Source organism: Canis lupus, chromosome 26 (genome assembly GCF_011100685.1).
Source record: "Canis lupus familiaris isolate Mischka breed German Shepherd chromosome 26, alternate assembly UU_Cfam_GSD_1.0, whole genome shotgun sequence".
NCBI classification, from domain to species: domain Eukaryota; kingdom Metazoa; phylum Chordata; class Mammalia; order Carnivora; family Canidae; genus Canis; species Canis lupus.
In genome coordinates, this window is record NC_049247.1 from 23157381 (window position 1) to 23181072 (window position 23692).

Here is a 23692-nt window from a genome sequence, read left to right on the forward strand (position 1 = left end):
CATGTCTGAACAGTGTGGACTCTGGAGTTTTGAAACTGATTCCTTAAGAACAAGAACATGAGGGGATGAAAAGGAGAGAAAGGACCTGACCAAAGTGAAAAGAGTAGTAGCTAGAGTGCCATGAGCACAGATACACCAAACATCAAGCTGTCAGGACCTAATGGCATTCTGTGAGCCCGTCTGTGCCAGGAATGATTCTCATAGTTTATATGAATTACCTCTAATAATTCTCTATATCTACCATGAGCCAGACAGTTTATTTCCATGTCAGCCTTCAGCAATAGGTCCAGCGCTAAAGTGACTCTGTCAAGGTCACACAGCTGGTGAGCAACAAAGCAGCAATCTGCACTTATGTCTGTCTAACTTCAGAGTTGGTTCCTTCCATGATGCCGACTACATAAAGCTGCACCCTAGGGAGACTATGGCAGACTGGGCCTGGTGGGGCTCTATGCAGTTTTAAAAGCTTATTTGGACAGTAAAAAGCAAATCCTGTTGTTTTCCAAAAAAAAAAAAAAAAAAAAGCACAGGAAGTTCAGCTAAATCCTCTTGGTTCGTGGTCTGGTACTGCTCATTCAGTGGGTGGCCCATCTTCAGGGGTGCTTGTGAAGAACAACTGGACCAGGACAGTAGGAAGTAGGCTGTAGGGAAAGTTTCGGGAAAGAGGGAGCAAGCCCTCCCCCGAAAATCTGGCTAGAATTTTAATTTATCCCGTGAACAGAGACAAGTACGCCTGAGAACAAGCATACCCTCCACACCAGGCTCTGATCTCTCCCCAAGTCCCTGTGAGAGGCAGGGCTGGAGACCACCAGAACCCCAGTGCTCCCACCCTCTTCTCACCTGAAAAGCCGCAGACACATCTTCTCCTGGGGAAATTCCTTGGGCCCCTCCACACTGTCATCGTGGCTCTCAGTCTCCAGGTAGACATCCAGCAGCACACACAGGCGCTGCAGCTGGTTGGTCAAGAGCTGATGGCTGGGCCGGGGTCCGCACAGCTCCTTATAGCACACGTTGACCTCACTCTCCATGGCCTAAGAAGTGGGAAAGCCAGAAATTCAGCACTACCGTCAGACTGGTTGGGTCTGACAGCCCCACAAAAACTGTAGCTGGGCCTCTGCAGGAGCTAGGTCACACCAGATCAAACTGGATGGGTTTGTCCTGAGGCTCCCTGTCCGTAGAATAGGGTCTTCCTGATTCTGACCCCTAACTTTCCCTGCCCAACATTCGCACAGCCAAGAAGATGGAGGTGTGTAGGGAAGGAATCTTAAGAGCTAAATCAGAAGGTGTTAGCATTAAAAACATGAACGATGGCCAGAAGACCACTACAGAATCAAATTAACAGGTATAATGATAATTAAGCCATTAGGATCTCACACACCATTTCATTTCAGCACTTCCATGTGTCTGAGTTTATTCACATTTCCACAGAAGCCCAAGACAACAATCTTTTAAGGCAAGGATTTATATTATCCCCATTTTAAGATGGGGTGACCCCAAGCTAGGTAAGTGGTTAATATGGGTCTAGGCTTTCTCTTCTACTATTATCACACACCCTCCAGCAAATTCTATAAATCCTGGCAGGTCCCTCTGTCCCTGGAATTATGCCAGTGGCCAAGCTCTCAGCTGCAGTAGGTTCTGGCACTGCCCTCCCCCTCCCAAGGGCAGTCCACCCTGCTTCTCCCATCAACCCAGCAGGGCCTTACCCGAATGTTGTCATCATTGCTATTGGTTTTCTCCCCTTTCCAATTCAGACAGAGCTGGAAAATGGGTGGGATGGAGGAGTAGCCAGGGTTCAGCACCACAGCAGCCTGGAGTTTGGCTGGGAAGGGAGGAATGAGGAAGAATCAGTTGAGACAGAGTTTGCCAGCCAGGGATCAACCCTAATGGACCCCTGAGGCTAGCTCTTTGTCTTTTTTTTTTTTTAAGATTTTATTTATCTATGCATGAGACACACACACACACACACACACAGAGGCAGAGACACAGGCAGAGGGAGAAGCAGGCTCTAAGCAGGGAGCCCGAAGTGGGACTCGATCCCGGGTCTCCAGGATCAGGCCCTGGACTGAAGGTGGCCTTAAACCGCTGAGCCACCTGGGCTGCCCTAACTCTTTGTCTTATATATATTTTTTTTAATTTTTTTTTTATTTATTTATGATAGTCACAGAGAGAGAGAGAGAGGCAGAGACATAGGCAGAGGGAGAAGCAGGCTCCATGCACCGGGAGCCCGATGTGGGATTCGATCCCGGGTCTCCAGGATCGCGCCCTGGGCCAAAGGCAGGCGCCAAACCGCTGCGCCACCCAGGGATCCCCTCTTTGTCTTATATTAATTCAAGTACTGCACAACACATTCTGGTACTAACTGACTTTTATTTTTGTTCTAGAATCTCCAAAGTAGAATTGTCAAGTTGCAGAAAGTGAGGTCCTGTTAACTCTGGTTCCTCCAAGGATGATTTGTCTGGACTCCCCGGAGTCTGGTCTACACTGGGTCTGCCCAAGAGTTCTATTTGCTCCTTTGACAGAAGTTTGTTTTAACTGGCATTTCTTTTTTTACCGGTAAGTTAAGGATTTTTTTCACATGAAGAATTACTATCTGTTTTTTCTTTCCAACAATATTATGTATTAGCTGTTACATCATATACATTTTCTATATTCCTTTTCTTATGAATTTTGTTATGTGAAACTTTTTAATAGCCAACATTTATTGAGTACTTACTGTATTCCAAGCACTGTGCTAAATAAACTCTTTACACACATTTTATTTCATCCTAGCAATGATTCTATGAGATGGGTACCGTTATTACCATCCCCATTTTACATATGAAGAAACTGAAGCTCTGATAGAAACTTCCTTAGATCAAACTGTTGCAAAGCAGCAGTGCTGAGTTTAACTGTCTGATATCAAAGCTGTGTTCATACTCATTAAAAAATAGTTATTTTTTGGAATTTATTCACTTGAGAGAGAGAGAGAGAGTGTGTGTGTGTGTGCGCGCATGAGAGAACATGAGCAGTGAGGAGGGTTAGAAGGAGAGGGAGAAGCAGATCCCCCACTGAGCAGGAAGTCTGATGTGGGGCTCGATCCCACGACCCCAGGATCATGACCCAAGCCTAAGGCAGATGCTTAACCATCTGAGTCACCCAGGCACCTCATGTATTTTTCAAGACTTTATTTTTATTTGAGTGAGGGAGAGAGACAGCACAAACAGTGGGGAGGAATAGAGGAAGAGGGAGTAGTAGACTCTTTGCTGAGCCAGGGGCCAACACAGGGTTCGATCCCAGGACCTTGAGATCATGACCTGAGTTGAAGGCAGATCCTTAACCAAATAAGCCACTCAGGTGCCCCTGAAAATAGTTGCATTTTATAGCATATTCATTTTTTCTCTGGTGACAGCCTTTGCCTTTCTCCACAGGATGACATTTACCCTTTCTACCAACGGGTTAAGTATGTCATTCCTTTTTCATTATATAATGGGGAAAGAAGAACTGTTGATACACCACTAATTCAAACAACAGAAGATAAGAGAGTATAAGTTAAGAGAATTCTTTTCTGATAGTTTCAATTACATTTATTAAAAAGTGAGTCCTACCTAAAGGATACAATAGTGATCCAAGGAGGAACCTACACCCCAATGTCCACAACAGCCAAACAATGGAAAGAGCCCAGATCTCCACTGAAAGATGAATGGATAATGATGATGTGGTATATGTACACAATGGGACATTACTCAGCAATCAAAAAAAATGAAACCTTACCATTTGCAACAATGTAGATGAACTAAAGGGTATTATGGTAAGTGAAATAAGTCAATCTGAAAAAGATAATTATCAAATGATTTCACTCATGTGGAATTTAAGAAACAAAACAGAGGATCATAGGGAAAGGGAGGGAAAAATAAAATAAGATGAAATCAGAGAGGGAGACAAACTGTAAGAGAGACTCTTAACTATAAGAAACAAACTGAGGGGATCCCTGGGTGGCACAGCAGTTTGGCGCCTGCCTTTGGCCCAGGGCGCAATCCTGGAGACCCGGGATCGAATCCCACATCGGGCTCCCGGTGCATGGAGCCTGCTTCTCCCTCTGCCTGTGTCTCTGCCTCTCTCTCTCTCTCTCTGTGTGACTATCATGAATAAATAAATAAAATATTAAAAAAATAAACAAACAAACAAACAAACTGAGGGTTGCTGGAGGGAAGGTGGGTGGGGGAATGGGCATTAAGGAGCACACATGAGCACACATGGCAGCCCTGGTGGCTCAGTGGTTTAGCACTGCCTTCAGCCCAGGGTGTGATCCTGGAGACTGGGGATCAAGTCCCACGTCAGGCTCCCTGCATGGAGCCTGCTTCTCCCTCTGCCTGCCTCTCTCTCTCATGAATAAATAAAATCTTAAAAAAAAAAAAAAAAAAAAAAAAAAAAAAAAGCACAGGCATGAGCCCTGGGTGGGTGTTACATACAACTGATGAATCACTGAACGCTATCTCTGAAACTAATAATATGCTATATGTTAATTAACCGAATTTAAATAAAATAACATTTAAAAATAAAATAAAATATCCCCCCCCAAAAAAATAAATAAAATAAAATAAAATAATAAAAAATAAGAAGTCCCTTCTTTGTTGTGGCTTCTGTCCTAACAGTTAGCATATATTTCCGGATTTACCTCTATTCACCAATTTTCTGTTTTTAATCCATCAGTTTTCAAACTGATCTGTTGTAAAGTGACTTAAGGATTGTTTTTTTTGGATCCCTGGGTGGCGCAGCGGTTTGGCGCCTGCCTTTGGCCCAGGGCGCGATCCTGGAGACCCGGGATCGAATCCCACATCGGGCTCCCAGTGCATGGAGCCTGCTTCTCCCTCTGCCTGTGTCTCTGCCTCTCTCTCTCTCTCTGTGACTATCATAAATAAATTAAAAAAAAAAAATCTTTAAAAAAAAAAAAAAAAAAGGATTGTTTTTTTTTTTTTAGGATTGTTAATATATACATATATATATATTTTTTTCTTTTTTTGGAATTGCTGCCCACTTATTCATTTAAATTTCACTCTTGAATTTTCAAATTCTATAATGCATCTTATGAAAACTTTATCACATTTATTCTGATGGGTCTAGAACACTTACTATCTTTACAAGCTTTCATCTGCTCAACTAGGAAGCATAGTGACATCTTCCAGTGACGACTTCCACTTGCAGCTTTATAAATTTCTTGAACTACATATTTTGTGCCCTTTCAAAACAGTACTCTAGGTTATTTAGGGACAAGATAAAAGTATTTTTAGAAAGGAAAAGGATGGGAAGCAAATGTACAAATTCCAAATAGCAGTCACCAATTATAAGGGAGAGAATGAAGTAGAAACCAGGGAACTTCAACTATATCTATAAAGTATTTAATGTCCTTAGAATATTTTTAAAACACACAAAGAAAAAAGAATGGAAGATATTAGGGTAGAGAAACTAACATCAGAGAGTGCAACCTTTCCTTATATTTCTCACACTGTCTTAGAACCACAGACAACTCCTTCAGCTCTGTGGCCAGAGCACTCAGCCTCAGGGTCAGATCCTGTGGGCAGTCCCAGGCTTGCAAGGCAGGAGCCAGAAAACAGCTCCACAGGCAGCACCTGGGTGGCTCCACAGGAAGCCTTGGCAAATTAGACACAAAGATAGCTGTGAGGAATCATGAATCAACACTTTTCGATGCAAAGTGAGTACAGGAACACCAGACAGAGAGGAAGGTCCTGCCACTCTGCACTTCATAACCTGAGAGTGACATGTCACCCCTTCTGTGAAGAGGAGGAACAGGTATCTGCTTTTATTTATTTTTTTTTTTTTTAATTTTTTTTTTTAATTTATTTATGATAGTCACAGAGAGAGAGAGAGAGGCAGAGACACAGGCAGAGGGAGAAGCAGGCTCCATGCACTGGGAGCCTGATGTGGGATTCGATCCCGGGTCTCCAGGATCACGCCCTGGGCCAAAGGCAGGCGCCAAACCGCTGCGCCACCCAGGGATCCCGGTATCTGCTTTTAGAGAACGATAAAGCAAAGGGCTAAGAGCTCAGGTTCAGACGTCAAACTGCATTTGTGACTAAGCCTAAATGTCACCTATAAAATGGGAATACAAAAAAAAACAACAAAACAAAACAAAACAAAACAAAACAAAACAAAAAAAAAATAAAATAAAATGGGAATACAGGTTTCTCCTATTATCCAAAGTAGAGCATTCCTATGAAACCTTTCATAAGCCAAAGGGGCAAAAAGCAAGAGGCATCCCCCACATTCTGAGCATTAATGCCACTTTATTTAATAAAAGCCTACATTAATACAGTAATAACTTCTTTGATAAAAGTGAAAAAAATTTTAAAGATTTTACTTATTCATGAGAGACAGAGAGAGAGAGAGAGAGAGAGAGGCAGAGACACAGGCAGAGGGAGAAGCAGGCTCCATGGAAGGAGCCTAATGCGGGACTGGATCCTGGAGAATCCAGGATCAGGCCCTGAGCCAAAGGCAGATGCTCAACTGCTGAGCCACCCAGGTGTCCCAAAATTCTTTCTTTTGGTTAATGAAAACAGGTATTAATATAGTTTTTTTGGTAAAAGCAAAGTGGAATGCAAACTTTAGGAAAATGGGGGATACCTGCATTACTACTTCCAGCACTGTCATGAGGATTAAATGAGACAAAACATGGATGTGGCTGTGTTACAGATCAAGTCCTCACTGAATGATAGGTCTTACAATCATTACTATTTGCTAAGTCACCCCAGCAGGATTCCAGGATCTTTTGCTTTCTTTGGGCAACCCTCAGGAATGTTTTATTCTTACTAGCTACCCTTGCCTACCACTGTGATGAGAAGAGCAATTACCTGTGCCTCTTTCCACAAGTGCCATGTAGTAGAGATTAGTGTCCTCAGCCAGTCCCGCCTCTACAATGTCCTTGGTGAAATGCAGCTCCTAGAAGTCACCACAGAGGAGAGAACTCCTGTATTGTCTAGTCAAATCACCTGCACTTCTGGTGGAAGGGCAGGAGCTGAAATGTGATGTGGGTCTTTGGGACAGCAAGGGTGACCTGTCACTCCTCCACTTACCATGTAATCCTCATGGGCAATTGTCACCCACTTCACCAGGCGGGAGACCACCTTTGCAGGGAATAGGTACTGGCAATCACTGGTAACTGGTACAATGCCATGTTCTAAAAGAGAGCAAGATACATGGCATTACAAGTAGAAATCAGGTGCTGCACTGGGTAACTGGTATCATCTGGAGGGCTCAGCTGGCCCTACCAGCTGTCCAGGTACAGAAGGCATTCAGTAGATGCTCTGGTCAACAAGTGCCAGGAATGCAGGCACACCAATCTGACCTTCAGCTGGTGCTATGTGCTTGTTGCCAGACCTAGCACCAGCATTCATGGTGCATTACATTTAATGCAAATGATGGCTAGTGAAACAACCACACCCCCCCCCTCAGGTCATCAGAACCAGTGACAGGGCCTCTGCAGCAGTGACTGTTAATTAGATCAAATAGCCGAGAGGGCTGTGTTTTCACAGCTGACCTTGATGGAGGAAATGACTGAAGTGTTCTGTGTCAGTTCCTCTAAGGGAGGAGACCTAAAGAACTGCTCCAGGGCAAATTCCTGCTGGCACTTCAATCTGCAAATATGCCAACACAGTAAACGCTGTCCAGGATGACAATCATACAACCTTGGGATAAAACTCCAGTAATGCTGATGAGGAGCAAGCCCGACAGAGGAGTAATGCTGCCCTGGAGACATCTGGGTCCACGTGTAGTACAAGAATTGCTCCAGAGTGGTACAGTCTCTAGATGGGTCCCAGAAATACAATGCCTTTCCTGACAGTGACTATTTTAGATCAGAAAGATCTAAATTCTCACTATTCCACAAGTGCCTTATGCATGGTAAGCCCTTGACAAGTATTTACTGAATGAATGAAAAGGAACACCCATTTGGCTACCACCTTAGTTAATGGCTCATCACAATCACCTGGGAGCTTATGAAAAACACTAAGGTTCAGCCTCACCATGGAGGATGCTAGCTCAATAGGTCTTAGGGGAGGAATGAGGGGGTGGTTCCCTGAACAGCTATACTCAAATAAGCTAAATGTAAGCTCTACAAAGCATGACCTAGGCTATTAATATCTGTAGAATGTATACCAAAGTCTGACATGCACTAACCTAGAATAAGCTGTTCCTGACCAGTCCACTAACTTGGACCACCCAGAAGGCTTTGGGCCTCTTTTGTGAGCTAGGACAGCCTTCACGGCCCTGAGAGGAGCTCAGATCTCTGTCTAGATGGGCTGGTAGCTCTCCCCCAGGGGTCCCGCCAACACCTCTGCTCAGAAAGAGCCAGGAACCAAGGCTTCTTTGATGTGTCACCAGGATTTAAGACATCAGAGCAAAGGAAAAGTCATCTTAGTTTCTGTGTTGTCCAAGTGGTCCTTAAACCACAGCCCTAACATTAGCTTACCCAGGGATGCAAACTGTTTGTGGAGGGCCAGGCGGGACTGTACCCTGGTCTTCAGCAGTTTCATGGTTGTCTCCATGTGGCTGGCACTCAGCGAGTGGTCAGCAATCACTGTGTGCTGTGGATGACAGTGAGCAGCATGCCTGAGTGCTCCATCCCTTCCTCCAGGCACTGCCTCTCTCCTAGGCCCTGCTTGCCTGTGGTAGCCAGTACCACCCACACCCTGAGATGGGTATCTTATGGGAATGGCAGGGTTTGCCTGCTATGACAGGCCTGATGCTTAGTTCCAGGAGGAACAATACAAGCTACTGGGTTCTTAAGAGGACTGGCCAGCTCCTGAGAAAGAAAGACTTCTGCTAAGATGCCAGATCCCCTGGGATTCTGTTGACACCTCATTTTTGGCATCTTTGTACCCAAGACTGAGGGGTGGCAGAGCCTGGAGCTATGCTGCACCCAGAGCAAGGACCCAAGTTACTTTGATCAAGACAGCTACTGGGCTCAGGGAGAAGGCAAAAGATACCTGAACACTTGTAGGCCTCAGACATTTTAGTATCCTGAGTGGAGGGAGGACAAATCATAGCTTGGAGGGAAAGCATTCTAATAATTCAAAGCCCCCAGAGGCCATCAGAAGCTTTTCTGGAGTCTGTACAGGAGGTGAGGAAGTAAAGATCTTTAGCCAAGGAGAATGGATCAGTGTACACACCTGGGGCTGCTCTTTGGGGAAGTGGAGGCCACCCAACTTCTGTACCCACAAATAGGGGTGACCTAGGTCAAGTACATAGTCTCTCAAAGTCAGGATGCTACAGAAAAGAACACAGCATAAAATGATTTTATGTCCTTTCTTCAGTGGTCCCAGGGTAGCCTTCCTCCTATCCCCCTCTACTCACAAATGGGCTGGTCCTATAGGCTCAGCAACACTTAAAGCCAGGTTGCCAGCAAAGCCTCCAAACTTCATAATCTCCCTATTGTGAATTTCACCTCTCCCAAGTTTGCTTTTCTCTTTCCACCCCAACTTAGAAACAAATCTCAATAAAAAGGCAGTGCCCTTGATCTCTTCACTAGCCTACCAATTTTTAAAACATTTTAAAAGTTTTTAATACTCAGAAAATTAAATTTTTTTTTTTTTTTTTTAGAAAATTAAAATGTTAAACCATATTTTTGTATCACATGTTATCATGTCCTTCAAGTTTGATCCTTCCACCCACCCTTCCATATGGTCTCCACTCCCTGCTGACAGGCCTCTGGCTCTAACAGCTCCCCAACGCTGGGCTTGAGCTGCCAGAGAAACTCCAAAGCAGAGAGGCTGGGAGAGGAGAAAACACTGCTGACTCACCCAACTTTATCAAACTGATACTGATTGGCTGGATTTGGAGTTTTTTTTCCGTGATCCCCCGGATACAAACAGCTCAGGACTGAGTCAGGAGATAGCAAGTCACTGGAAAAGGGAAAAGACTGCAGTGAAAACGCTGGCCAACACCTTAAGGCAGACTTGGTCATCTGGGGATGATAATGCCACCTACTGTGATGATCATGCTACCATTTCCAGAATCTTCTTGTGGACCAGACCCTTTATACTTAAGGTCCCCAGATCCTCACAACCCTTTGAAGGAGTATAACCATTTCCATTTTACAGAGAAGAAACTCAAGGCTTTGAAAGATATGGCTTGTCTAAGATCACACTACTAGTAAGTGCTACAACTGGGATTTGCACTGTCTGATCAAAGACAGTAGTAGTCCTAACTGCCAAATTTTTGAAAATCCTATCCCTTCAAGAGGTTTATGGTGACCAGGGCCTTTCCTCGAGGCAGCAAACCGCTATGACACTGGAGATAAAATAATCACAATTTTCATAAGGGCATAAGAGATTCCTTTCTATTCTAAAAGAACAAGTGCAGAGCTTTGATGGTACGTGTATCTCACTTTGACCAAATCTGATGCTACTCACAGAGAAAGGTCCCCTTTATGTTCCCAGAAAAAGACATTATCACATGCGGAGACAAGGTGACCCAGAGCTATAAGCAGAGAGACAGCACCATTGCCACCCACCTGGAATGGTTAGGGCATAGCCTGTAATAAACATGACAAGTGGAGAAGGGATGGGAGGGGAGAGGAATAAGCTGACCTCAAAGGACAAGGATCATTCTTTCCCTCAACCAGCAGGGGATTCTCCTTCACCTTTTCAGGTAAGGCATCAGGAGCAACTCAGGCAGAACGGACTAATCCTGCTGCTCAGACCCCCGCATGCCTTTAAGAACTTAGCAACGGGGCAGTGGCAGCTTTGGACTCTTCCCTGTTCTGTCTCTCCTACATTCTCTCCCCTCCTCAAGGTCTCTGCCCCTTTACTGCCTTTCATGGAGAATTGGCTAAAAAATAAATAAGAACTATCAGTCTTTTAGGGGATCCTGGGTGGCTCAAGTGTTTTAAGTGTCTGACTTCAGTTCAGGTCATGATGATCTTGTGGTCCTGAGACTGAGCCCTGAGTTGGGCTCCCTGCTCAGCACATAGTCTGAGACTTTTCTCTCTCCTTCACCCTCTGCCCCTTCCCCTTCCAATAAATAAATAAATAATAAATAAATAAATAATAAATAAATAAATAAATAAATAAATAAATAAATAAATAAATAAAACTTAAAACAAACAAACAAACCTGTCAGTCTTTTGGCCAATATTTAGTGACTATCACTAATAGAACGAATCAACAAAAACAGAGCAGAACAGCTAAAGTTGCATAATAAAGTATTCCTAATTAACAAAACACGATGGAAGAATTAAATCTTCTTGACAAAATTTATATCCATAAATATAAGCGTGGTTCAGGACAAATGAATTTGGTTAAAATAATGGATGTAAAAGGAGAGTTATATATAGTCATAAAAATACACCAACGGGCTCCTGGGTGGCTCAGTTAGGCATCCAACTCTTGATCTTGGCTCAGGTCTCAATCTCAGGGTAGTGAGTTTATGTCCTGCACTTGGCTCCACACTAGTTGCGGAGCCTACTTTAAAAACAACAACAAAGGGCAGCCCAGGTGGCTCAGCGGTTTAGCTCCACCTTCGGCCCAAGGCGTGATCCTGGAGACCCCGGATCGAGTCCCACGTCGGGCTCCCTGCATGGAGCCTGCTTCTCCCTCTGCCTGTGTCTGTGCCTCTCACTCTGTGTCTCTCATGAGTAAATAAATAAAATCTTTAAAAAACAACAACAAAAAAACACCAAAACAAAAACTGCCCCATTACTCAAATCTTTGATATAAAATAATAATAAACTTTAAAAGATTAAAAATTTGGTAAAGTAAAAGTGGAAAATAATTAAAAGTGGAAGAACTGATTAGTTAAAATGCCCTAATGGAGATCATCTGGAAAATAATTTTTTTCTTTCTTTTGTTTTTTAAAGGTTTTATCTTTTATTTGAAAAAGAGAGAGAGTATGAGATAGATCACAAGCAGGGGGAAGAGACAGAGGGAGAAGCAGACTCTCTGTCAAGTAGGGAGCCCAACATGGGACTCCATCCCAGGACCCTGGGATCATGCCCAGGCACCTCTGGAAAATAATTTCTTGAAGAATATTTAGCAAGGTTGGTTAAACATTAAATCATTTGTATTAAGAACATCAATTCTGTGGGACGTCTGGGTGGCTCAGTGGTGAGCGTCTGCCTTCAGCTCATGGCGTGATCCTGGGTCCAGGGATCGAGTGCAGCATCAGAAGCTCCCTACTTCTCCCTCTGCCTATGTCTCTGCCTCCCTCTCCATGTCTCTCATGAATAAATAAATAAAATCTTAAAAAAACCCAACAAACTTGGGGCAGCCCAGGTGGCTCAGCAGTTTAGCGCCGCCTTCAGCCCAGGGCCTGATCCTGGGGACCCGGGATTGAGTCCCACGTCGGGCTCCCTGCGTGGAGCCTGCTTCTCCCTCTGCCTCTATCTCTGCCTCTCTCTCTCTCTCTCTCTCTCTCTGTGTGTGTGTGTGTGTCTCTCATGAATAAATGAATAAAATCTTTGAAAAAAAAAAAAAAAACCAAAAAAAAAAAAACATCAATTCCATAAAGAATAGATCCTGGCAATGGTTGTCAATGCTAATGCTACAAAAATAAACCACCTGTGCCTCCTGATCAAAGTACTCAGCATCTATGATACTGTCCTGCTCCTGTCCCCTACAAAAAACCCAACCCAACCCAACCCAACCCAAACCAAACAAAAAACCAAATCTGATCAAGCCTCTAAATCTGACTAAAATTTTACATGAAAGATTCTATTACTCATTAAATTGCACTGTAGGGATGCAATCAAAATCCAGACTGGAGAAACATACAAACAACCCATTCCCCTCAACAAATAAACACATGGCAGCAACATTCAGATGAAAAGAAGCTTGAGAGAAGCTTCACCCGATTGTAACATCTGGACCTTACAGAGATCCAGATTCAAAACCCAACGTAAGGGATCCCTGGGTGGCGCAGCGGTTTGGCGCCTGCCTTTGGCCCAGGGCGTGATCCTGGAGACCCGGGATCGAATCCCATATCAGGCTCCCGATGCATGGAGCCTGCTTCTCCCTCTGCCTGTGTCTCTGCCTCTCTCTCTCTCTCTCTCTCTATCATAAGTAAATAAATAAAAATTAAAAAAAAGAAAAAAAAACAAAAAAAGAAAAAAAAAACAAAAAAAAACAAAACCCAACGTAAAAACAAACAGTTGTGAGAAAATCAGGGAAATCAGAACTCTGACTGGATATTGGATGATATTAAAGAATTAGTGTGAGACTGTGATTATACTAGGGAGAAAAAAGTATCCTTATGTTTAGTGGATAAACAAATAGAACCATATACCAGGCTGGTATCTCCAGGGGCCAAAGCAGAGGTACTTGAGCAAAGGCCTCTGGGCTGGGAGTCTGGAGCCCTAGGCTAGGGGCTTCCATAATTGATCATATACCCTTTGAACTTCAGTTTCTCCATCTGGAAAAGAGGGGGATGAACTAGACATACCTGAAGGCCCATAAAGATGCAATTGCTATAATCCTGGTTCTCTTCTGGGGCCACAGCCCACCTCTCAATGACAGGCATACAGTACAGAGGTACACAGGCCTCAGTTTCCTCCCCTTATAAAATTGTTGTGAAGAGTTAAGCAAATTCATGATGATAAACACAACTGTTATTTACCAAGTGCTTCACCTACACTAAGCACTGAACCCGATCCTTCATGAACACCCTCAAAGGGGATATCACAATTAATGACCAGAGCGAGAAAGCAGACTCAGTGGACAGGAAACTCAGTAGGTGCACCCACAGCTGTAAGTGGCAGACTGGGGACACACAGGGGTTCTGAGTCCAGCTGGTAAGCAGTCAGCAGCACTGCTCCCATCATTGCACAATGTAGAAGCTCCACCACTGCCTCAAGCTCCTAGATAGAGAGCTCTGGCTGGGCAGTGTAGCCCGAAGAAGCCAGCCCTGGGCTCCCTCTGCTGGGGCCAGGTGAGAACAGGGTCAATTCATCCCGAGTACCCAAAGGTGACCAAACACCACTCTCAAACACAGGGACTGAGACTGCAGCCTGAAGGGGATGTGAACGCTAAGTACAGGGTAGAAAACCCAAGGACACCACACCATCAGGTAGCCGCCACAGGAAGAGCCACAACCCAGCAGGAGCTAGACTCCTGCCACACTCAGTGGTCTTTGGACAGCCAACTCGAGGACTCAGTGTGCAGGACTGCTAGGCCAGGCTAGTGCTCTTGTAAGTGAGGCTATTTAACATCCAGGCTCTCTTGGGTCCGCTTGCCTTCTTCCTATTCCTAGCTGTGGAACAAGACCACCACAGTCAGGGGCTTCCTGGGGATACTCGACCTGTGGCAATGATTACTATGCCTCTGCTCACTTTCCTCAAAACCTCTTCTCACCACCAGGTAAGGACAACCTGGTACCAGTTGAGCTGTGGAACAAAAATCCCAGCACCTTGGGAGAGAAAAGGTAAAGGAAGAGGATGGCCTAAATTTAAATTTGTCAACCTAATAATGTCTGCCAAACTCCATTCATGCCTTTCCACTGTTTATAAAAACAGTGCTCTGCCCTGCCTACTCAATTTGCCATACACTGTAGTCATTTTATCATCTACTATGTAGTAAAAGGACCAACTAAAGTCAGTAAGTGCTTCCTAAATATCAGTTATGCGCCAAGACTTCTAGGCCATGTGGATGTGACAACAGAAATCAACATAGTCATGCACCTCCTCAGAGCGTGAGGAACCAGGAGCAGCCCACACTGAGGCTCTTCTCACAGCCACCCCCACTTTTCATAGCGCTTGCCCAATACCCTGCACTGATGGGGGTGATCAGCTCCGTGGCGGTCGTCACTTTGGCTTTTACTGTCATGATGTTGAGGTTCATGAGGTAGTAGAAAGTCAAGTGAAGTACACTGTCATCTGGAGGGGGAGGAGGAAAAGAAAAGCAAGTACAAGGTGAACATGAGAACAGTTTATGGTGTAATGGAACAGAAAAGTCAGCAAGGCCTTTAAAAACTTTTACTATAAAAACAAAACTCAACGTCAATTTTATATTGATTTAAAAAAAGAAGAATGTCTACAAATTCTTAGTAACTCCTCTCTCCAACAGGGGGAACTTTATTTCCTTCCTCTTGAGTGTGGGCTGGACTTAGCTCCTTCTAACAAGCTCCAGACTCCCAGCCCAGAGGCCTTTGCTCAAGTAATCTCAAGTGATCACCAAGTGGATCCAGGTCTGCGTAACCAGTAATAAGACACAGTGACACCATTTACCCCTGATTTGATGTGATGTGATGATGACACATCTATGGTATTCCTCCCCAAAATCCATAATCTCAGTCATTGTACTGTGGATCATTGTACTGTGGTTAGGTAAAATGCTGACAATCAGGAGAAGCTGGGTGAAGAGCATGAGAACTCTATTATGGAGTCTAAAATTACCTAAAAATAATAAGTTTTTAAAAAAAGTATAGAGAGGACCAGTGTGTACAGTATGTTTCCATTTGTATAAAAACTAAAAGGAAAAGAGAATACACACTTGTATAAAAGCTTCTCAATGCATAGAAGAGTTCTAGAAAATACATAAGAAATGTGTCATAATGGTTGTCCTTGGAGGTAAGACCAAGGATCAGAGTCTGAGAGTCTCAGGTGAGAGAAAAACTAGCATGTAACTGTTAACTCTTATACTCCTAGAATGCTTTATCATTTGCTTTTTTATCCATACAAAACTAGTTTCAAAACATATATTCTCTATCAAAAAAAAAAAAAAAAAAAAAAACATATATTCTCTACAGAATACAAACCTCTACTTATGTCTGTTATATTAAGCACAATGGTCATATTACTCAAAAATATACATACTCAAGGTGCCTGAATGGCTTAGTCAGTTAAGTATCTGCCTTTGGCTCAGGTCATGATCTCAGTGTCCTGGGATCAAGCTCCACACTGGGTTCCCTGCTCAGCGGGGAGCCTGCTTCTCCTGTTCCCTCTGACCCTCCCCCTGGCCTGTGCTATCGTTCTCTCAAATAAATAAATAAAATCTTAAAAAAAAAAAAAAAAAAACAAAACTAAACTAAAACCTGCATACTCTTGCAACTTGTTCTGTGTATCTGACTTAACAAATTCAGAAATTGGTGTAATTCTACCAATCATTCATTATGTGCCTGGTTTTGTTGTTATGGTTACGACTTCAAAAAAATGAAACAAACTCTAAGCAAAACAATGAGGAAAAACAGAAATATGAAACTAGAATCTTTTCTTGGTCAAAGAGGACTTTGGTTTGCTGGACTTTGTACACCTGCAGCTAGCCAAACTTTTAGATGCTATGGGGTCCCCCAGAACAAGGAAAACCAGACCTTTGCATTTCAGGTCCAGCATGACTGATAGCGGGTGCCTCTTCAGCATCTCCTTGCGTTTGTCATCCAACTGAACTCCCAGTGTGGGTCGCCGGCGTTTCTGGACAAAGGAAAGATCAAAGCAGATAAGCACCGGTCACATGAATCTCCCCTTCCTTCTCCCTACAGGTCAGGGCCACGGTACTGCTGCCTGGGACCTGCTGCTTCAGGTATCTGGCTGCCAGGCCCCCAGCAGCCCTTTCTTTCCAACCTTTCTCTTCTGCTTCTGGGGAGAATGGCACCTGCCAACTAGCAGGCAGTTGCTTAGCATACTCGTGGGGGACACGGCTCTCACCGTAGTCTGCTCCTCCTCAGCATCCGAGTCGCTCTCATCATCTGCAACCACAAAAAAGCATCTAGAGATGGGGAGGGGGGTCCCAATGCTCCCTAAAGTGCCTCAACCCACGAAGCATAAAGGGGCCAAGACTCTGTGTCATTTGTAAATGGGTTTCTTTAGAATACATAATAAATGAATTTGCTGCTGCTTATTCAGTATGGAAGACACGGTGATGCAAGGAAAAAACAGAGAAATGCCTGATAATTCCACCCCAACCCCTCATTTCTGAAAATACTTTTTAATGTCATCCTATGGACCACAAGCCCCTCCACTGGTAATGGTGGTGGCTGCAGCAACAGTTATATAAATAATAACAACAGTAGCAGCTCATGCAATTTGAGGAGTTGCTATGAGCCCAGAATGATGCTAAAGACTTTGCACACATGACCAAACTTAATCCACGATAGTCTATATGAGGTATTACTATCTTGTTTTGACAGGTGAGTAAACTGAGTCTCAGAAATGTCAAGGAGCTTTCCCAGGACCAGTGAGCTAGTGAGTGACAGGGATGAAATCCACAAGCAGGGTTTCTCTCTGTCTACCCTTGAGCATTAAGTCATTAAAGTCAAGCTCTCTCATACTCAGAACCAGTACAGCTAATTTCCAAAGGACTAGCACTATGCCCTTGGGTGATGACCCAGTGCTCCTAGAATCAGCTATGGAAGACTTGGGAGAGGATACCAACTAAATTACCTTGGGAGTCTTCAGGAGGCTTAAATAAAGCCTTGGCTTCATCCACACTGCCTTCAATTGCCACAGACAACGTCTTATCTGTGAGCAAGAAAAAGCTTCATATGACAGCTGCTGAGAGAAGGAGCTAAGCTACATAAACAGGCTATCTCTAGGACTACATTTCTTCTGCCTTTGTCACAGGAACTTACTGACTGGGAGTTAGGAGGGCAAAAGCCCTTTCTTTAGATGAAGAGGAACAAGGTAGCAAACTTAAGTCTTTTTTCCATTGTTTACTGAGAAAAAAAAACCCAAGTGCAGATTTTTGGGACAAGCGCCACCCGAGACTACAGTGAACGCCTCTCTTTTAGGCTTACACAAATGCCCAATCCCAATCTAGGGCCTAAAGCCACAAAATACCTTCTGCCAACTGTCTTAAAGGTTCTGATCCAGAAGCCCATAATTATCCTGGAAACAGTGGCTCTAAGGGCTTATTCTCTGTTCTGTACTACACCTAGCATCTGGCCAGCATGGTCACATTTAACTGGGGAGGCAGGGCACTGGACAGAACTTGGACTCTGTAGTCTAGTCCCAGATCTGAGTTCCTGCCCCATCAATTCCTAAACATCTGGAAATTTATGTCACTGCTCTGAGCCCCACTTTCTGCATCTGTGTAATTCTGCCTTGACAAATGGTAGCTGCCCAGTGGGTGGTGAAGACCAAATGAGCTGATGCTTAAAATTATAAAAAATTGTTTCTTTCAAATTCATGTTTAACTTTCACAACAACCCTATGAGAGCCATACCATTATTATAGCCACGAACTGAGAAAATTAAGGCTCAGAGAAGTTAGATACAATAGCCAGAAGTATAGCTAGGCTAGGATTCAAGACCAAGTCTACTCAACTTGAGCCCAGTGTCTCAAGCACAAATGTAAGTGGGCTGTTTCATGCACCAGGACTGACTTCCCTAGGTCACACCTGTCCTGCCTTTATAGAACTCCATACGTCTAGTGTTGGAAGGTCAAGACAAACCACCACTCCTCCTGCTCCATTCAAAAGGGTATATACAGATTACAGGTAGTCACAGGAGCCAGAAATGGTTTGATCAACTGCACTAAGGAGGGGTGGCAAACTTCCTCTACCACTGAGATAATACTCCCAGGTGGCTGGCTACTGGTCTCTGAATGCTCTGCATGACCCAACATACCTCACCCCAAACACACTGGCTGCCCCCACCAACCACTGGCAAATACCAAACTATTCTTTTGGGTAGCTTAATCCTGAAATTCTACAGTAAAATGGGAAAGGAAACAGGATGGGTTTAAACACAAAAGAAAATAAAATTACTCACCCTGTCTAGGGGGCTGGGAGGATTTCATATGAGCTGATGATGGAAACAAGAAGGAGAACAAAAGGGAGGGAGAGGACCAGAAGGACCAGGAAGACACAAGAAGAGAGACAGTAATGTGTCGGTGCCCATGGCTGGGAGAAGCATGCGCTGGTGCGAAACATGTCTGTCTGATGCGATGGGGTGAAGAAGAAAACTTTAGATGCTGGGTGAAAGCTGCAGTAGGGCAAAAGTTAAGGTCTCCAAAAACTTTTCAAAATCCTAATGAAGTAAAGACTGCCCTTAAGCTTAAAGCAGAGACATCTTCCCACTTAGTAATTCACTGTAGTGACATGCAGCTGGTTCGGGCGTGGTGAAAGCCTAGGAAAGCTGCCTGGGATCTGTGTTTACGAAGTCCTTTCTCTGAAGAGGGGCAAGAGGTGCCGATCCACCTGCCAATTGTGCCTTGATGGGCTGAGTGTCTGGGAGCCCAGACAGGCTGCCTGGGCACTGCACCTAACAGGTGACCAGCCAGGCTCATCAAAGGTTCAAAGCCATCCATTCTGAAATGCCTACCAGGTTAGTCTAGCCTCAGGCCAGCTGGTCAAAGCAGCCATGCTGGGTGGTGCGGCAGGGATGTAGCATCTGTCACCTGTGGGCTTCTGAGCAGGACCAGGGAGCTTTCCTCAGCAGGCAGGGCTTCCAAATGACTCAAACGGCCAAGGCTGCTGCTCCCACAGCCCCTCTTCCTCACCAAGCCCCGTACTCACCACAGGCCTGCCCATATGCAGTGGCTTGGACAAAGAGGACATAGAGGGGAGGTGGCAGGTGTCTAGCTGTCTCATACTGCTTGTGAGCCTGGTCGAACGGCATGAACAGGTACTCTTGCACTGGGAGGGAAGCCTGTGTGCAAGAAAAGAAGGATTTTTGTTTTCTCTTTTTAGGCAGTACACATGTGAAGAGGTGGCTGCTGAATTACCAAAATAGCTTTTTAATTACTAAAAATACATGATAAGCTAACAAAATAGGTAGATAAAAGGTCAATACAAAAAATTCTATTTATACAAGCAGTGAACAGTAAGAAAATGAACTTAAAAAAAGATCCATTTTCAACAGCATCAAGAAAACATCAATTAGGGGCACCTGGGTGGCTCAGTGGTTAAGCATCTGCCTTTGGCTCAGGGCGTGATCCCAGGGTCCTGGAATCAGGTCCTGAATCAGGCTCCCCACAGGGAGCCTGCTTCTCCCTTTGCCTATGTCTCTGCCTCTCTCTGTCTCTCATGAATAAATAAATAAAATCTTAAAAAAAAAAAAACCAACCCTCAACTAACCTAAACATATATAAGTGAAAGGTATGTAAGTCTCTACACAAAGGCCTGAGAAATCAAAGATCTAAATGAATGGAGATATATGCCGTGTTAATGGCCTGGAAGACTCAATATTGTCTTGAAATCATTTCACTCCAAATCAATCTACAGATTCAATGCAATCCCACTCTAAATCCCAGCAGGTGAAAATTGACTGGCTAATTCTAAAATTTATTTTGTTAAATGCAAAGGGCCAAGAATAACCAAGATGATCCTGAAAAATTCAGCTAGAGGATATATGCTACTGGGCATCAAGACTTCTGATAAAGCTACGGTAAATAAGCCAGTGTGGTATTGATGCCTGGATAGACAAATAAACCATACACAAACCTACATGGACATTTGATTTATGACAAAAGTGGTACTGCAGCAGTGGGGAAAGAATGAGCTTTTCAATAAATGGCCCACCTGAATACCTAACATGGGGAAAAAAAAATGAATCTGACTCTTACCTCATACTACATACAACATTTCCTTCCAGGAAACCTAGAGATCTAAATGTGAAAGACATACAAAAGAGCTTCTATTTAAAAAAAACAAGAAAGGGATCCCTGGGTGGCTTAGTGGTTTGGCACCTGCCTTCAGCCTAGGGCCTGATCCTAGGATCAGGGATCGATCCTGGGATCGAGTCCCACATCAGGCTCCCTGCATGGTGCCTGCTTCTCCCTCTGCCTGTGTCTTTGCCTCTCTCTCTCTCTCTCTCTCTCTCTGTGTCTCATGAATAAATTAATAAAATCTTTAAACATTTTATTTAATAAAAAAAAAGAGAATATCTCCATGACCTTGGGTCAGAGACAGATTTTTTTTTTTTTTTTAAGATTTCATTTATTTATTCATGAAAGACACAGAAATAGGTAGAGGGTCAAGCAGGCTCCCTGTGGGGAGCCCAATGCGGGACTCAATTCCTGGACCACAGGATCACGACCTGAGCCAAAGGCAGTCGCTCAACCATTGAGCCACCTAGGTGCCCCTAGAGATAGATTTCTTAAAAAGGACACGAAAACACTAACCTTAAAGGAGACCATTGATAATTAGATCATATGAAAATTAAGAACATCTACTCATTAAAAGGTAACATTGAGAGTGAAAAAGAAAGTCACAAAATGGAAAAAATATCTGCAAAAGACTCATGTCCAGAAAATATAAAGACCAAGTAATTCAACAGAAAAATGAGCAAAAGACTTGAAGAAGCCTTTTATAAACGAGGTAATCCAAGAGTTAATAAAAAAAAAATTGGACACTTAACCAACTGAGCCACCCAAGCATCTCTAATATAACTTTTTTCCTTCTAATATAACTTTTTAAAACAATGCACATATATTATATTTTAAAAAATAATTTTATGTATAGGAAAGAAAGCATACGGTTCATAAGCATATAGCTCAGTGAACACATCTATTTAACTGGCACCCAAATCAAGAAAATGACCATTACCAATTTTCCAGAAGCTATTTTATTTCCCCTCTCAGTCACTAACTCCTCCCACCCCCGCATCCCCAGTGACTGTTATCTTGACTTCTAACATCATAAGATTAGTTTGGCTCATTTTTGAACTTACACAAATGGAATCATATAATATATATTCTTGTGTCTGGCTTTTTTGCTCAACATTATGTTCGTGGGATTCGTCTATACTGTTGTGAGCACCAGGAGTTCATTTATTTTCATTGATACTTAGTATTTGATTATATGAGTACTTCCAGTTTGGGGCTATTATGAATAATGCTGCTACAAGCATTCTTTGTCCTTTGTTGCCCTTGTGTACATATTTCTGTTAAATATATTCCCAGGGATGAAACTGTTGGGAATAAATATGGTAGGCATATTATTTAGCTTTGGCTAAATAATAAATAAAAACTAAATAAAACTGAAACACAGTTTTGTTTTGTTTTTTTTTTGAAACACAGTTTTCTAAAGGGATTGCACTGATTTACAAAATTCCCCCCCAGCACCATATGAAAGTTCTATGTTGTTTTTTTTTTTTTTTTGGAAGTTCTAATTGTTCCTACATCTTCACCAACACTTGATACTGTCTTTTTTTTTTTTTTTTTTTTTTAAAGATTTTATTTACTTAAGAGAGAAAGAGAGTGCACAAGCAGCGGGGAGGAACAGCAGGAGAGAGAGAAGCAGACTCCCCGCTGAGCAGGGAGCCTAACACACAGCTTGATCCCAGGACCCCAAGACTGTGACCTGAGCTGAAGGCAGATGCTTAACCGGCTGAGCCACCCAGGTGCCCCTCAGCTCAGGTCTTGATCCCAGGGTCATAAGTTTAAGCTCCACACTGGGCTCCACACTGGGTGTGGAGCCTACATAAAAATAAAAAGTTGGGGCACTTTTTATTATTCAGCAAAATAAAAAGCTGAAGCGGTTTAGTGCCGCCTTCAGCCCAGGGCTTGATCCTGGAGTCCCGGGATCGAGTCCCACGTCGGGCTCCCTGCATGGAGCCTCTCTGTGTGCCTCTCATGAATAAATAAATAAAATCTTAAAAAAATAAAAATAAAACTAAAAAATAAAAATAATAAAAATAAAAAGTTGTATTCAAGTTTATAAAGCAAAAACTTCCAGGGGCACCTCACTGGCTCAGTTAGTAGAACATAGGACTCCTGATCTCATGGTCATGAGTTGACACCCACATTGGACGAAGACTACTTTAAAAATAAAATAAACAAACCTCCCAGTCCCCAAACTCAAAAGTAATTGTTAATGACTTAGTGATTCCTCTAAGCATATACTGGACTCACACATGTACATACCCATATGGATACTTTATCAACGAAGATATACAATGAAATTATACTTTGTTTTACAATGGGCATTGTTTTAATTACATGATAAGTCTTTGTTCTGTCCAATTATCCAATTATCAGTGATAGGATGCTTTATATTTCTATCACAGCTGTAAGGCTGTACCATACAATAATTTATTTAACCAGTACCCTATTCAGGCACATTTAGAGATTCCAAGTTAATAGGAAAAATTAAGGGATGCCTGGGTGGCTCAATACATTAAGCATGTGACTCTTGATTTGGGCTCAGGTCATGATCTCAGGACCGAGATCAAGTTCTGCACTGGGCATGGAGCCTGCTTGTCCCACTCCCTCTGCTCCTCCTCCTACACCCTCTCATTCATTCATTCATTCATTCATTCATTCATACCTACATACATAAATAAAATCTTAAAAAAAATAAACAGGATACATACATACATGAAATCTAAAAAAAACAAAAAAACAAAAAAACAAAAAAAAAACCAGAATAAAGTACAACTCAAACTTTTAGTTTGTTTTCTTATTGTCCTACTATGAAGTGCTACTGAGAATATTTGTTAACAATTCTAATTCTATGCCTAGAATTGAAGGGAGGAAATGCAGATCTTTCCAAATCCCAGGAAAGGGAATTTTTATTTTCTCTAGGGTCTTTTTGCAAAGTTCCTCCATATTTTACCATTTACTCTGCTATGTAAAACTATGAGAATTTAGAGGGGTGCCGGGCTGGACTCCTGATCTTGGGGTCTTGAGCTCAAACCCCATGCTGGGCATAGTGTTTATTTAAAACAAAAACAAACAGGGGTGCATAGGTGACTCAGTTGGTTAAGTGTCTGCCTGTGGCTCAGGTCATGATCCCAGGATTCTGGGAATCGAGCCCATCAGGTTCCCTGCTCAGCA

General features: G+C 43.2%; 1 protein-coding gene across 3 annotated transcripts in view; it reads right to left on the reverse strand.

Moving 5' to 3' along the window:
- The window catches only part of THOC5 (THO complex 5), a 36756-nt gene that overhangs the window by 2428 nt on the left and 10636 nt on the right, over window positions 1–23692 (reverse strand). For 2 of the 3 annotated variants that reach the window (XM_038575580.1, XM_038575581.1), the window contains exons 9-21: window positions 19431–19563; window positions 18685–18717; window positions 17357–17434; window positions 16622–16662; window positions 16288–16387; window positions 14746–14854; window positions 9789–9890; window positions 9159–9255; window positions 8459–8573; window positions 7065–7168; window positions 6843–6930; window positions 1701–1816; window positions 838–1028 (exon numbers count right to left, since the gene is read on the reverse strand). In XM_038575580.1, the coding sequence (XP_038431508.1) occupies window positions 838–1028; window positions 1701–1816; window positions 6843–6930; window positions 7065–7168; window positions 8459–8573; window positions 9159–9255; window positions 9789–9890; window positions 14746–14854; window positions 16288–16387; window positions 16622–16662; window positions 17357–17434; window positions 18685–18717; window positions 19431–19563 (1307 nt within the window). The remainder of the gene's footprint in view (window positions 1–837; window positions 1029–1700; window positions 1817–6842; window positions 6931–7064; window positions 7169–8458; window positions 8574–9158; window positions 9256–9788; window positions 9891–14745; window positions 14855–16287; window positions 16388–16621; window positions 16663–17356; window positions 17435–18684; window positions 18718–19430; window positions 19564–23692) is intronic. The other variant, XM_038575582.1, reaches the window with a different exon arrangement.